At 68.1% G+C, this 12,529-nt stretch overlaps 1 protein-coding gene across 1 annotated transcript; it reads right to left on the bottom strand.

Moving 5' to 3' along the window:
* Positions 1-11,611, bottom strand: CHMP2A (charged multivesicular body protein 2A). Its single transcript, XM_038381190.2, has 7 exons — positions 11,448-11,611; positions 3,689-3,774; positions 2,636-2,831; positions 2,191-2,370; positions 1,818-1,948; positions 1,098-1,159; positions 1-812 (listed from the first exon to the last, which is right to left on the bottom strand). Exons 3-7 carry the CDS (start codon positions 2,801-2,803, stop codon positions 691-693), a joined length of 663 nt encoding a protein of 220 aa, XP_038237118.1. The 5' UTR covers positions 2,804-2,831; positions 3,689-3,774; positions 11,448-11,611; the 3' UTR covers positions 1-690.
* Between the last annotated feature and the right edge of the window lie 918 nt (positions 11,612-12,529).

Raw genomic sequence — 12,529 nt, forward strand, 5'->3', positions numbered from 1 at the left:
TACAAATCTACAGCCTTTATTATAGCCCCTCCCCCCCAGCCAGCCAGCCAGATGGAGGCAGGAGGGCCTCAGCGCAGCCCCCTCTCCCTGAGCACAGGATGGAGAGCTCTGTGCCGGGGTGGGAGGCTCCCAACCTGTGCCCCCCAGATCCAGGTTCTAGTGGGTGTGCCCAGCTGCCCCCATCCTATAATCCCAGGCCCCCCCCACACCACAACCTAGGCTGGTGCAGCATCTGCCGATCTGCTTCTCCCCAGAGCCAGTCTCCCCCTCTCTATGGGGGGATGAATCCAGCCTGAGCTGGCAGCTCCTGGGGGTTGATTGCCATTACAGAAAAGAACCCCCGCCCCTTGTAGTGTACTTGAGCTGGAAGCTAAAGAGTTAAGAGCCCCCCAGCCCACAGAAATGATTCCCCCACCCCCGGGACAGCTGCCGCAGCCCCACAGCCAAACCCCCCGCCCCATTACTTTGGGGTAGGGGACTTGCTCCCCAAAACTGGCAGGGACCTTCCACCCCACCACCTAGTCCCCCCACATAGGCAGAGAGGTGGCTAGCCGGGGGGGGGGGGGGAAGCACGCAGAGAAGGGCAGAGGCAGCAGTCGCAGCCCTGGGGCTGTTGAGAGCAGAGGCCAGCAATGGGTGGGGTGCCCAGGGTAGCACGGCCTGGGGAGGGAGGGGGGCAGCCCCAGCCCCTCAGTCCCGGCGCAGGTTCTTCAGCCGCTCTTCCAGGTCGGCATCGGCATCCGCCAGCGCCGCGGAGGGCTCAGCCTTCTTCCCGGCCGTCACACTGAGCGAGGCCCCGGTTGAGGGCAGGTCTGCGAGAACAGGGGGTTCAGGACACCCAGAGCACCCCACAGCCCCCACTGAGCAAGGGCCCCATCGAGGACAGGTCTGCCTACCCAAAGCACTCCACAGCCCCCCATCTCCCAGGCACTGGCAGGGTCAGGCAGCAAAGGCCTCCTGCGCACTGCCCAGTGCCCCCGGCAGCTGTGCTGCCCCATGACCCAACCACAGGGGGACTTGGCTCCCAGCCCCCCCACCCTGTGAGTGCCTCCTGTCAGGGCCCCCTTTGCTCCATCCCCCGCTGCTGGGATACTCACTGGAGAGCTCATCCGTCAGGGTCAGGCCCAGCTCGTCCAGCACCTGGGACACGACAGCATCGCTGTGGGGCAGAGATGAACAGATGAGAGCAGGGACACAGGCTGGACCCCCCCAAACCCAGAGAGGAAAGAGCCATGCCCCCAGATAACTGGCCTGGAGAGGAGGAGCCAGCACCCCACACACGCAGCAGCTCAGGTCCTCTCACACCTGGGGAAATTTAGTTGGGGATTGGTCCTGCTTTGAGCAGGGGGTTGGACTAGATGACCTCCCGCAGTCCCTTCCAAGCCTGATATTCTATGATTCCATGAAAGGTGCCAGGACAATGAGCTGAGTGCATCCCTGGAGAGGGCACCAGCTGCGTGAGCTCATCCTCACCCCAAGGGTGTTGCTCGGCCTAGAGAACCCCTCTGGGGGGCTTAGTCTGTCACCTGTCCTGCTGATGGGCCCTGGGGCCAGATGGGAGCCTGCATCCCATAGGGGGAAAGGCCCCATGTCCCATTCCCCACCCCCCTGATCCAGCCAGTCCCCCCAACCCCAGGGCCAGATGAGAACTAGCACTCCCTAGAGGAGAAAGGCCCCGGGTGCCATTCCCCACCCCCCTAAGCCAGCCAAATCCCCATCCTGGGGCCGGATGGGAGCAGGCAGCCACTAGGGGGGAAAAGACCGCATGCCCATTCCCCACCCGAGCCAGCCAGACTCCCCAGCCCTGCCCCCCACACCTCTCCTCCTCATCATCCTCATCCCCCATGGCGTCATCGATGGCGTCATTCATCATCTCCTCCTTCATGTCCATGATCTCTGACTGCTTCTCAAACTCCATCATGATCTTCTGGATCTGGGGCAGCTTCAGCTGGAGGGGAAGGGGAATATACAGTCACTGCCTTGGGGAAATCGAGTGGACTGGCCCTACAGTGCCCCCTGCTGGGAGAGGCCAGACTGAAGTAGCCGGGAGCCCCCCTACCATGGCCAGCATCCTGCCCTGCTCCCCCAGTACCCGTTGCTGGGAGAGGCCAGGCTGGAGTAGCCAGGAGCACCCCCAATGGCCAGCAATCCTGCCCCCCTGCCCAGCCCGGCTGGCAGAAGCCCACGTACCTGTCTGTTCATGGTGGCCATGGCCTTAGTGACACCCTTCATGGCCTGGGCCATGGAGTTGTTGGACTTGAGGGTCTGGATCTTGAGTGACACGGCCTGAATGTTCGCTCGCATCATGATGAATTTCTTGACGTAGCGCCGGGTTCGCACCAGGTCCTTGGCCATGATCTTCACCGCGTCCTGCCGGGGGGATGGGTTACAGCCAGAGACACCACCTCCCCCATAGCCCTCATCCCCCCTGCTCTTCACCACGTCCTGCTGGGGGGATGGGTTACAGCAAGGAACACCCCCATGTACCCTTCCTTCCCCAGGCTCTTCACTGTGTCCTCCCTGTGGGTGGGTTACAACTGGAAACACCCCTGCCCCCCATGAACTTCACCCCATCCTGAGGGGACAGGTTGGGCTCAAGCTGGAGACGTTCCTCCTGGCCCTGCCCCTCGCTCACCATCTGCCCCTGCTTTGCCATCTTCTTGATGTCAGCGATGATCTTCTTCTCCTGTGTCTCCAGCTTCTGCCGCTCGCGGTCCATATCCCGCATGGCCCGGTTCAGGGCCCGCTGGTTCTGCCGCAGCATCTCCTCCGGCGTCTTCCGGCGCCCGAACAGCAGGTCCATCTTGAGCGGGACAAGGGGCGGCCTGCGGCTGTGGGGGACAGCAGCAGCTCTAGAATTTGCAGGGAGGGGAACAGCTAGGGGAGCCCTGGTCAGCCCAGGCTGGGAGATGGGGAGCGAATGCTCTGGATCTGACAGTGAGTGGGGCAGGCAGCTGGTCAGGGCTAGTCTCCACCCCACCCCCCAGGGGGCAGGGCAGCTCTACCTCCTTGTGGGCTCAGAGCTGGGTTCTCTGGAACCAGGCTCTTCCCCGCAAAGCTGGCTGGGCCAGGCTGTCCCCCTCCAGGCCATGCTATGATAACAAGGCAGAAGTATCTGGGGGCTGTCTTGGGTGCACAGGGGGCTCCCTCTGTCTGTCCCCTCTCCCCGCAGCACTTCTCTGGGTGCACCACCCCCCACAACCTCTGTGCTCTTCCCACCAGCAGCCCAGCCTGTCCCGACACACACACGGCACTGCTGTGCCAGTATCGGTGTCAGGCCCAGCCCAGTCCTGAGCGAGGCGCCAGAGTGGGTCAGACCCAACTCCAGGCTGCACACACAATAGGGACCTGCCTGGTGACCCCGCAAGGCAAGGCACAACTCCGGGCAGGGGAGGCACAGTGAAGGGGGCTGGCTCCCTCTAAGGAAGGAGAGGTGTCACAGCAGCAGGCAGTTCCTTTGGAGGGAGGGAAGCCCCTGGACCCCATCCCAGGGAGACCGTCCCCCACCATGCTCTATTCACGCACCTCCACAGACAGGACAACCTGCTCAGCAGGAGCCGAACCGGGCACAGACCCCTCCCCATTGATTTGGGGCCACAGCTGATCCCAGCTGCTGGCAGCGCTGCCCCTGAGAAAGAAGGGGAAACGCTATTCCCAACCCCGGCCAGCCAACCAGCACAGTACTCACCCAAGGGAGAGAGCAGGCTCGTTACAGGGGGTGGCAGCTGGAGGAGGCAGGAAATGCTGGAGTCAGGTGCACGCACACAGAGCGAGCTACAGAGACAGGAGGGGGAGGTTAGTGGTGTGGAAATGTCTCTGTGAGGCCTGGGTTTGAGGCACTGCTCTGACCGGACACGCTGCCAGAGGGGAATGGAGCCCAGTGCCACTGCAGGAGAGGGCACAGCCCTGGTGGCCTAGGAAGGCTATGCCCCCAAGACCCCCTGCTCCCACCACAGTGGAGCAAATGCCCCAAAGGTAAGGCCCCAAAGCCCCACGCCAGGCTGGATAAAAATCAATTTCTGCTGAAGTCAGATTTATTTATTTTTTTAATTTAAACCAGAATTTGTTTTATTTTGCAAATTAATTCAGATTTTGTTTTAAAAAGAAAAACATATTATAATTTAATACAAAGTATGTTAAAGCCTAAATTTATGATAATCTCTTCAAATGCTTAAACATAAAGTAAATATGCTGAATCCATGAGCCTTTAACCAAAACGCTGCATTCAAGGCGGTTTTTCTACACAAAGAATTAGGGGGTGGGGGACGTGGAGGAAAGAGATATTGAACACCTGAGGTCAAGTTTTATAAATACAGCCCAGTAGCTCAGCCAAAATAATTATAGACTCAGACTTCAAGGTCAAAAGGAACCATTGCAAGCCACAGAACCTCACCTACCCACTCCTGTAATATACCCTAGCCTCTGCCTGAGTTACTGAAGTCCTGAAATCGTGATTTAGAGACTTCAGGTTCCAGAGAATTCACCATTTACACTAGTTTAACTCTGCAAGTGACCCATGCCACTGAGGAAGGCAAAAAAACCCCAGGGTCTCTGCCAATCCAGCCCCGGGGGGAAATTACTTCCCGACCCCAAATATGCCTATCAGTTAGACCCTGAGTATATAGGCAAGACCCACCAGCCAGACACCTGGGAAAGAATTGGTTATAGTAACTCCCTGCCCATGTAGTGTCCCATCACCAGCCATTGGAGATATTTGCAGCTTGCTATTTAGGAGACTCTCATTTTCAAGAAAGGTAAGTAGGAACTTAACCTCAGTCACATTCATTTGGGCACATCTGAAAATTTTCTCCCAGGCTGATTTGAAATAATCAATTTAATTCACTGAGGACAGTTAAACCCTCTGGTTAAAAATAAATCATTTTGCTATAAACATGAAAACTGTTCTGATATGAAAAGTTTATGGATCTAAAACATTTAGGGTTGTTTGGTTAATAAAAGTATATTTTAAATATACAGTTTTGTGCTGTCAGTTAAACAGTTACCATCCAAATGCAGTTTGACACAAAACCACAGTGAACAGTTAATTCTCTAAGGGATAGCAAATGTCAAATTGCTTATTTGCTAACTTAGTGAAAAAGGCCAGTTAATTCATAAGAATTTGAGAGTATTAAGCTACATAGTTACTTAAACGTATATAATTATAGGAACCCTCCTACGTAGCACAAAGATGTCCCACTTCCGGTATCCAAACTCTGTTATTAGCTGTAAATCGATAGGCGTGAATGGGTCTAGTGATCCCACAGATGGGGGGAGGGGTGAAATGCCCCTTTATTGGAAAATAACTGGCACCCAAAGAGAAAAGCTGATTAAAATCAATGATTTTATAGAGGCTTCACATGAAGTGATTAATCCACCCAGCCCCGGCTGGGCCCCCAGAGCTCTCCTCCCAGCCCCTCTACTCCTCCCTGAACCCAGCCTCTCCCTACCACCAGCACCCCCACCCCGTAACCCACCCCACCATGCCCCGTACGCCCACCACCTGCCCCGCAACCCGCCCCACCATGCCCCGCACGCCCACCACCTGCCCCGCAACCCGCCCCACCACGCCCCGCACGCCCACCACCTGCCCCGCAACCCGCCCTACCACGCCCCGCACGCCCACCACCTGCCCCGCAACCCGCCCCACCATGCCCCGCACGCCCACCACCTGCCCCGCAACCCGCCCCACCATGCCCCACCCCCACCACCTGCCCCGCAACCCCCCCCCCCCAGCCCCGCCCGCCCACCACCTGCCCCGCAACCCGCCCCACCATGCCCCGCACGCCCACCACGCCCCGCACGCCCACCACCTGCCCCGCAACCCGCCCCACCATGTCCCGTACGCCCACCACCTGCCCCCTAACCCGCCCCACCATGCCCCGCACGCCCACCACCTGCCCCGCAACCCGCCCCACCATGCCCCGCACGCCCACCACCTCCCCCCAACCCCCCCCACCATGCCCCGCACGCCCACCACCTGCCCCGCAACCCGCCCCACCATGCCCCGCACGCCCACCACCTGCCCCGCAACCCGCCCCACCATGCCCCGCACGCCCACCACCTGCCCCCTAACCCGCCCCACCATGCCCCGCACGCCCACCACCTGCCCCGCAACCCGCCCCACCATGCCCCGCACGCCCACCACCTGCCCCGCACCCCCCCCACCATGCCCCGCACGCCCACCACCTGCCCCCCAACCCGCCCCACCATGCCCCGCACGCCCACCACCTGCCCCGCAACCCGCCCCACCATGCCCCGCACGCCCACCACCTGCCCCGCAAACCCCCCCACCATGCCCCGCACGCCCACCACCTGCCCCGCAACCCGCCCCACCATGCCCCGCACGCCCACCTGCCCCGCAACCCGCCCCACCATGCCCCGCACGCCCACCACCTGCCCCGCAACCCGCCCCACCATGCCCCGCACGCCCACCACCTGCCCCGCAACCCGCCCCACCATGCCCCGCACGCCCACCACCTGCCCCGCACGCCGCCCCACCATGCCCCGCACGCCCACCACCTGCCCCGCAACCTGCCCCACCATGCCCCGCACGCCCACCACCTGCCCCCTAACCCGCCCCACCTTCCCCACACGCCCACCACCTGCCCCGCAACCCGCCCCACCATGCCCCGCACGCCCACCACCTGCCCCGCAACCCGCCCCACCATGCCCCGCACGCCCACCACCTGCCCCGCAACCAGCCCCACCATGCCCCGCACGCCCACCACCTGCCCCTAACCCGCCCCACCATGCCCCGTACGCCCACCACCTGCCCCGCACCCCGCCCCACATGCCCCGCACGCCCACCACCTGCCCCCCAACACCCCCCACCATGCCCCGCACGCCCACCACCTGCCCCAACCCGCCCCACCATGCCCCGCACGCCCACCACCTGCCCCCGCAACCAGCCCCACCATGCCCCGCACGCCCACCACCTGCCCCCTAACCCGCCCCACCTGCCCCGCACGCCCACCACCTGCCCCGCAACCCGCCCCACCATGCCCCGCACGCCCACCACCTGCCCCGCAACCCGCCCCACCATGCCCCGCACGCCCACCACCTGCCCCGCAACCCGCCCCACCATGCCCCGCACACCCACCACCTGCCCCGCAACCCGCCCCACCATGCCCCGCAACCCGCCCCACCATGCCCCGCAACCCGCCCCACCATGCCCCGCACGCCCACCACCTGCCCCGCAACCAGCCCCACCATGCCCCGCACGCCCACCACCCCCCCTAACCCCCCCCCTGCCCCGCACCCCACCACCTGCCCCGCAACCCGCCCCACCATGCCCCGCACGCCCACCACCTGCCCCCCAACCCCCCCCCCTGCCCCGCACGCCCACCACCTGCCCCGCACCCCGCCCCACCATGCCCGCACGCCCACCACCTGCCCGCAACCCCAACCGCCCCACCATGCCCCGACGCCCACCACCTGCCCCCCAACCCCCCCACCTGCCCCGCACCCCACCACCTGCCCCGCAACCCCCCCCCCCAATGCCCCCACGCCCACCACCTCCCGCAACCCGCCCCACCATGCGACCGCACGCCCACCACCTGCCCCTAACCAGCCCCACCATGCCCCGCACGCGCACCACCTGCCCCCGAACCCGACCCACCATGCCCCGCACGCCCACCCCCTGCCCCCCAACCCGCCCCACCAAGCCCCGCACGCCACCACCTGCCCCCTAACCCCCCCCCCCCAGCCCCCCCCCCCCACCACCAGCCCCCCCAACCCGCCCCACCATGCCCCGCACGCCCACCACCTGCCCCGCAACCCGCCCCACCATGCCCCGCACGCCCACCACCTGCCCCGCAACCAGCCCCACCATGCCCCCCACGCCCACCACCTGCCCCCTAACCCGCCCCACCTGCCCCGTACGCCCACCACCTGCCCCGCAACCCGCCCCACCATGCCCCGCACGCCCACCACCTGCCCCCTAACCCGCCCCACCATGCCCCGCACGCCCACCACCTGCCCAGCAACCCGCCCCACCATGCCCCGCACGCCCACCACCTGCCCCGCACGCCGCCCCACCATGCCCCGCACGCCCACCACCTGCCCCGCAACCCGCCCCACCATGCGCCGCACGCCCACCACCTGCCCCCTAACCCGCCCCACCATGCCCCGCACGCTCACCACCTGCCCCCTAACCCGACCCACCATGCCCCGCACCCACCACCTGCCCCGCAACCCGCCCCACCATGCCCCGCCCGCCCACCACCTGCCCCCTAACCCGCCCCACCTGCCCCGCACGCCCACCACCTGCCCCGCAACCCGCCCCACCATGCCCCCCCCCCCCCCCACCAGCCCCCCAAACCCCCCCACCATGCCCCGCACGCCCACCACCTGCCCCTCAACCGCCCCACCATGCCCCGCACGCCCCCCACCTCCCCGCAACCACCCCACCATGCCCCTCACGCCCACCACCTGCCCCGCAACCCGCCCCACCGCCCCGCACGCCCACCACCTGCCCCGCAACCCCGCCCCACCATGCCCCCACTCCCACCACCTGCCCCCTAAACCCCCCCACCTGCCCCGCACGCCCCCACCTGCCCCCACCCCCGCCCCCACCATGCCCCGCACGCCCACCACCTGCCCCGCAACCCCCCCCACCATGCCCCGCACGCCCCCCCTGCCCCCCACCCCGCCCCACCTGCCCCGCACGCCCACCACCTGCCCCGCAACCCGCCCCACCATGCCCCGCACCCCCACCTGCCCCAACCCAACCCGCCCCACCATGCCCCGCACTCCCACCACCTGCCCCGCAAACCCCCCCCACATTGCCCCGCCACTTGCCCACCACCTGCCCCCTAACCCGCCCCACCTGCCCCGCACAGCGCCCACCCCTTCCCCGCACCCGCCCCACCATCCCCACGCCCACCACCTGCCCGCGCACCCGCCCCACCATGCCCCAACACCCCACCACCTTCCCCGCACCCCCCCAAACCCTGCCCCACCTACCGCGCCTCACCCACCATGCCCCCAACCCCCCCCACCATGCCCGCACTGCCCCCACTGCCCCCTAACCCGACCCACCATGCCCCGCACGCCCACCACCTGCCCCGCAACCCGCCCCACCATGCCCCGCCCGCCCACCACCTGCCCCTACCCGCCCCACCTCCCCCGCACGCCCACCACCTGCCCCGCAACCCGCCCCACCATGCCCCGCACGCCCCCCCCCTGCCCCGCAACCCGCCCCACCCTGCCCCGCACGCCCACCACCTGCCCCCTAACCCGCCCCACCTGCCCCGCACGCCCACCACCTGCCCCGCAACCCCCCCCCACCATGCCCCGCACGCCCCACACCTGCCCCGCAACCCGCCCCACCACCTGCCGCACTCCCACCCACCTGCCCCCTAACCGCCCCACCATGCCCCGCACGCTCACCACCTGCCCCCTAACCCGACCCACCATGCCCCGCACGCCCCCCACCTGCCCCCCAAACCCGCCCCACCATGCCGCACGCCCACCTCCCCCTACCCGCCCCACCTGCCCGCACCCCCCACTCCCCAACCCCCCCACCATGCCCCACGCCGCCCACCACCTTCCCCGCACCCGCCCCACCATGCCCCGCCCTCCCACCACCTTCCCCGCAACCACCCCACCATGCCCCGCACCGCCACCACCTTCTGCCCCCTAACCCCGCCCCACCTGCCCCTACCCCCCACCCCTGCCCCGCAACCCCCCTCCCCACCATGCCCCGCACGCCCACCACCTGCCCCCACCCCCCCCCACCTGCCCCGCACGCCACCACCTCCCCTCAACCCGCCCCACCATGCCCCGCCACGCCCACCACCTGCCCGCAACACCCGCCCCACCTGCCCCGCACGCCCACCACCTGCCCCCTAACCCGCCCCACCTGCCCCGCACGCCCACCACCTGCCCCGCAACCCGCCCCACCATGCCCCGCACGCCCACCACCTGCCCCGCAACCCGCCCCACCATGCGCCGCACGCCCCCCCCCCGCCCCCTAACCCCCCCCACCTGCCCCGCACGCTCACCACCTGCCCCCTAACCCGACCCACCATGCCCCGCACGCCCACCACCTGCCCCGCAACCCGCCCCACCATGCCCCGCACGCCCACCACCTGCCCCCTAACCCGCCCCCCCCTGCCCCGCACGCCCACCACCTGCCCCGCAACCCGCCCCCACCAGCCCCGCCCGCCCACCACCTGCCCCGCAACCCGCCCCACCATGCCCCGCACGCCCACCACCTGCCCCGCAACCAGCCCCACCATGCCCCGCACGCCCACCACCTGCCCCCTAACCCGCCCCACCTGCCCCGTACGCCCACCACCTGCCCCGCAACCCGCCCCACCATGCCCCGCACGCCCACCACCTGCCCCCTAACCCGCCCCACCATGCCCCCCACCCCCACCACCTGCCCCCTAACCCGCCCCACCATGCCCCGCACGCACACCACCTGCCCCGCAACCCGCCCAACCATGCCCCGCCCGCCCACCAACTGCCCCGCAACCCGCCCCACCATGCGCCGCACGCCCACCACCTGCCCCCTAACCCGCCCCACCATGCCCCGCACGCTCACCACCTGCCCCCTAACCCGACCCACCATGCCCCGCACGCCCACCCCCTGCCCCGCAACCCGCCCCACCATGCCCCGCACGCCCACCACCTGCCCCTAACCCGCCCCACCTGCCCCGCACGCCCACCACCTGCCCCGCAACCCGCCCCACCATGCCCCGCACGCCCACCACCTGCCCCGCAACCCGCCCCACCATGCCCCGCACGCCCACCACCTGCCCCGCAACCCGCCCCACCATGCCCCGCACGCCCACCACCTGCCCCCTAACCCGCCCCACCATGCCCCGCACGCCCCACCTGCCCCGCAACCCGCCCCACCATGCCCCGCACGCCCACCACCTGCCCCCCCACCCGCCCCCCCATGCGCCGCACGCCCACCACCTGCCCCCTAACCCGCCCCACCATGCCCCGCACGCTCACCACCTGCCCCCTAACCCGACCCACCATGCCCCGCACGCCCACCACCTGCCCCGCAACCCGCCCCACCATGCCCCGCACGCCCACCACCTGCCCCCTAACCCGCCCCACCTGCCCCGCACGCCCACCACCTGCCCCGCAACCCGCCCCCACCATGCCCCGCACGCCCACCACCTGCCCCGCAACCCGCCCCACCATGCCCCGCACGCCCACCACCTGCCCCGCAACCCGCCCCACCATGCCCCGCACCCACCACCTGCCCCCTAACCCGCCCCACCATGCCCCGCACGCCCACCACCTGCCCCGCAACCCGCCCCACCATGCCCCGCACGCCCACCACCTGCCCCCTAACCCGCCCCACCATGCCCCGCACGCCCACCACCTGCCCCACCCCGCACCCCTAGCCCCAGGCGCTACACAGACCCCGCCCGCCCCACGGCAATGAGGGAGGCGGACACAACCCCTAGAGCCCCCCAGGGTCTCACCCGCCGCCGCTCTGTTAATCTGTTTCCTCCTCTCACTTCCGCCTTCGCCGCGCTGACGTCACAGAACACGTGAGGGGCGGGACGTCAAGTGAGGGTGGTGGGCGGAGCCCGCCCCTGCCCTTACCACGGAGAGCGCGTCCCCGCCCCACCTTCGCCCGGAAGTCACCATCGAGAGGAAGGGCAGAGCGACACCCCCTCCCCCCGCGCGGCGGACCACAGAGAGGAGGGCTAGAGGGGCACCCCCGAGCTCCTCCCCTCCCCCTCTAGGGCCCCGCCCCCAGCAGGAGAGACACGGGGGCGGGGCCGGGGGCAGATGGCGGGTGGGCAGGGGGCGGGGCTGGGAGGGGAGGGTTCCAGCTTTCTAATGGCTGAAAAACCGGACACTTTGCCCCACCCCCTTCCCGAGGCCCCGCCCCTTTCCCGAGGCCTCGCCCCCCCACCCCCTCCCTCCCACCCTTCCCCCCCCGCTCGCTTTCACGGGGCTGCTTGGGGTGCAGGAGGAGGTGGGGGTGCAGGGTGCGCGAGGGGGCTCTGGGCTGGGGGAGGGGGAGGGCTCCGGGGGGCACGGACCCCAGGCAGCCCCCGGGAGGCGGGGCCACGTCCCCCCGGGCCCCAGCTCCCAGGCCTAGGGGCAGCCAAGGGGCTCGGCGCCGCCGCCTCCGCTCCCATTGGCCGTGGTTCCCCGCCCATGGCCCCTGCAGGCGGGAGCAGCGCACGGAGCCCCTGGGGCCGCCCCTACGCCTAGGAGCCGGAGGGCCATGCCGCCTACTTCCCGCCAGCCCTGCTGCACCGCCAGCTGGCCTTTTAAGGGCCCCGCCAGCGGTCCTGAGCGGAGCTGCCAGGGTCCCTTTTTGACTAGGAGATCCTGGTGAAAACCAGACAGCGGGCAAACCTGGATGGGTAGCTTGGTCAGGGAGCTGATAGTGGGCTGAGGGCAGGGGGAGGGGCGGGGATGGGAGGGGGGGAAGGGGGATGTTGGGCAGGGAGTGGGGTGGAGGCTGGGGGATGTTGGGCAGGGAGCGGATAGGAGTCAGCTCAGGGCGGGGCTGGGAGCAGGAGGGGAGGGAGGTGGGGGCAGGGGC

Source organism: Dermochelys coriacea, chromosome 23, assembly GCF_009764565.3.
Source record: "Dermochelys coriacea isolate rDerCor1 chromosome 23, rDerCor1.pri.v4, whole genome shotgun sequence".
Lineage (NCBI taxonomy): Eukaryota > Metazoa > Chordata > Testudines > Dermochelyidae > Dermochelys > Dermochelys coriacea.

Bases quoted from the DNA above. Each gene is read 5' to 3' on its own strand.
- CHMP2A (XM_038381190.2), bottom strand. From the start codon at position 2,803: ATGGACCTGCTGTTCGGGCGCCGGAAGACGCCGGAGGAGATGCTGCGG. The intron at 2,371-2,635 runs GTGAGCGAGGGG...TCCCCCCGGCAG, and splicing joins TGGCAAAGCAGGGGCAGATG to GACGCGGTGAAGATCATGGC. The intron at 1,949-2,190 runs GTACGTGGGCTT...CTTCCCCTCCAG, and splicing joins TGGCCACCATGAACAGACAG to CTGAAGCTGCCCCAGATCCA.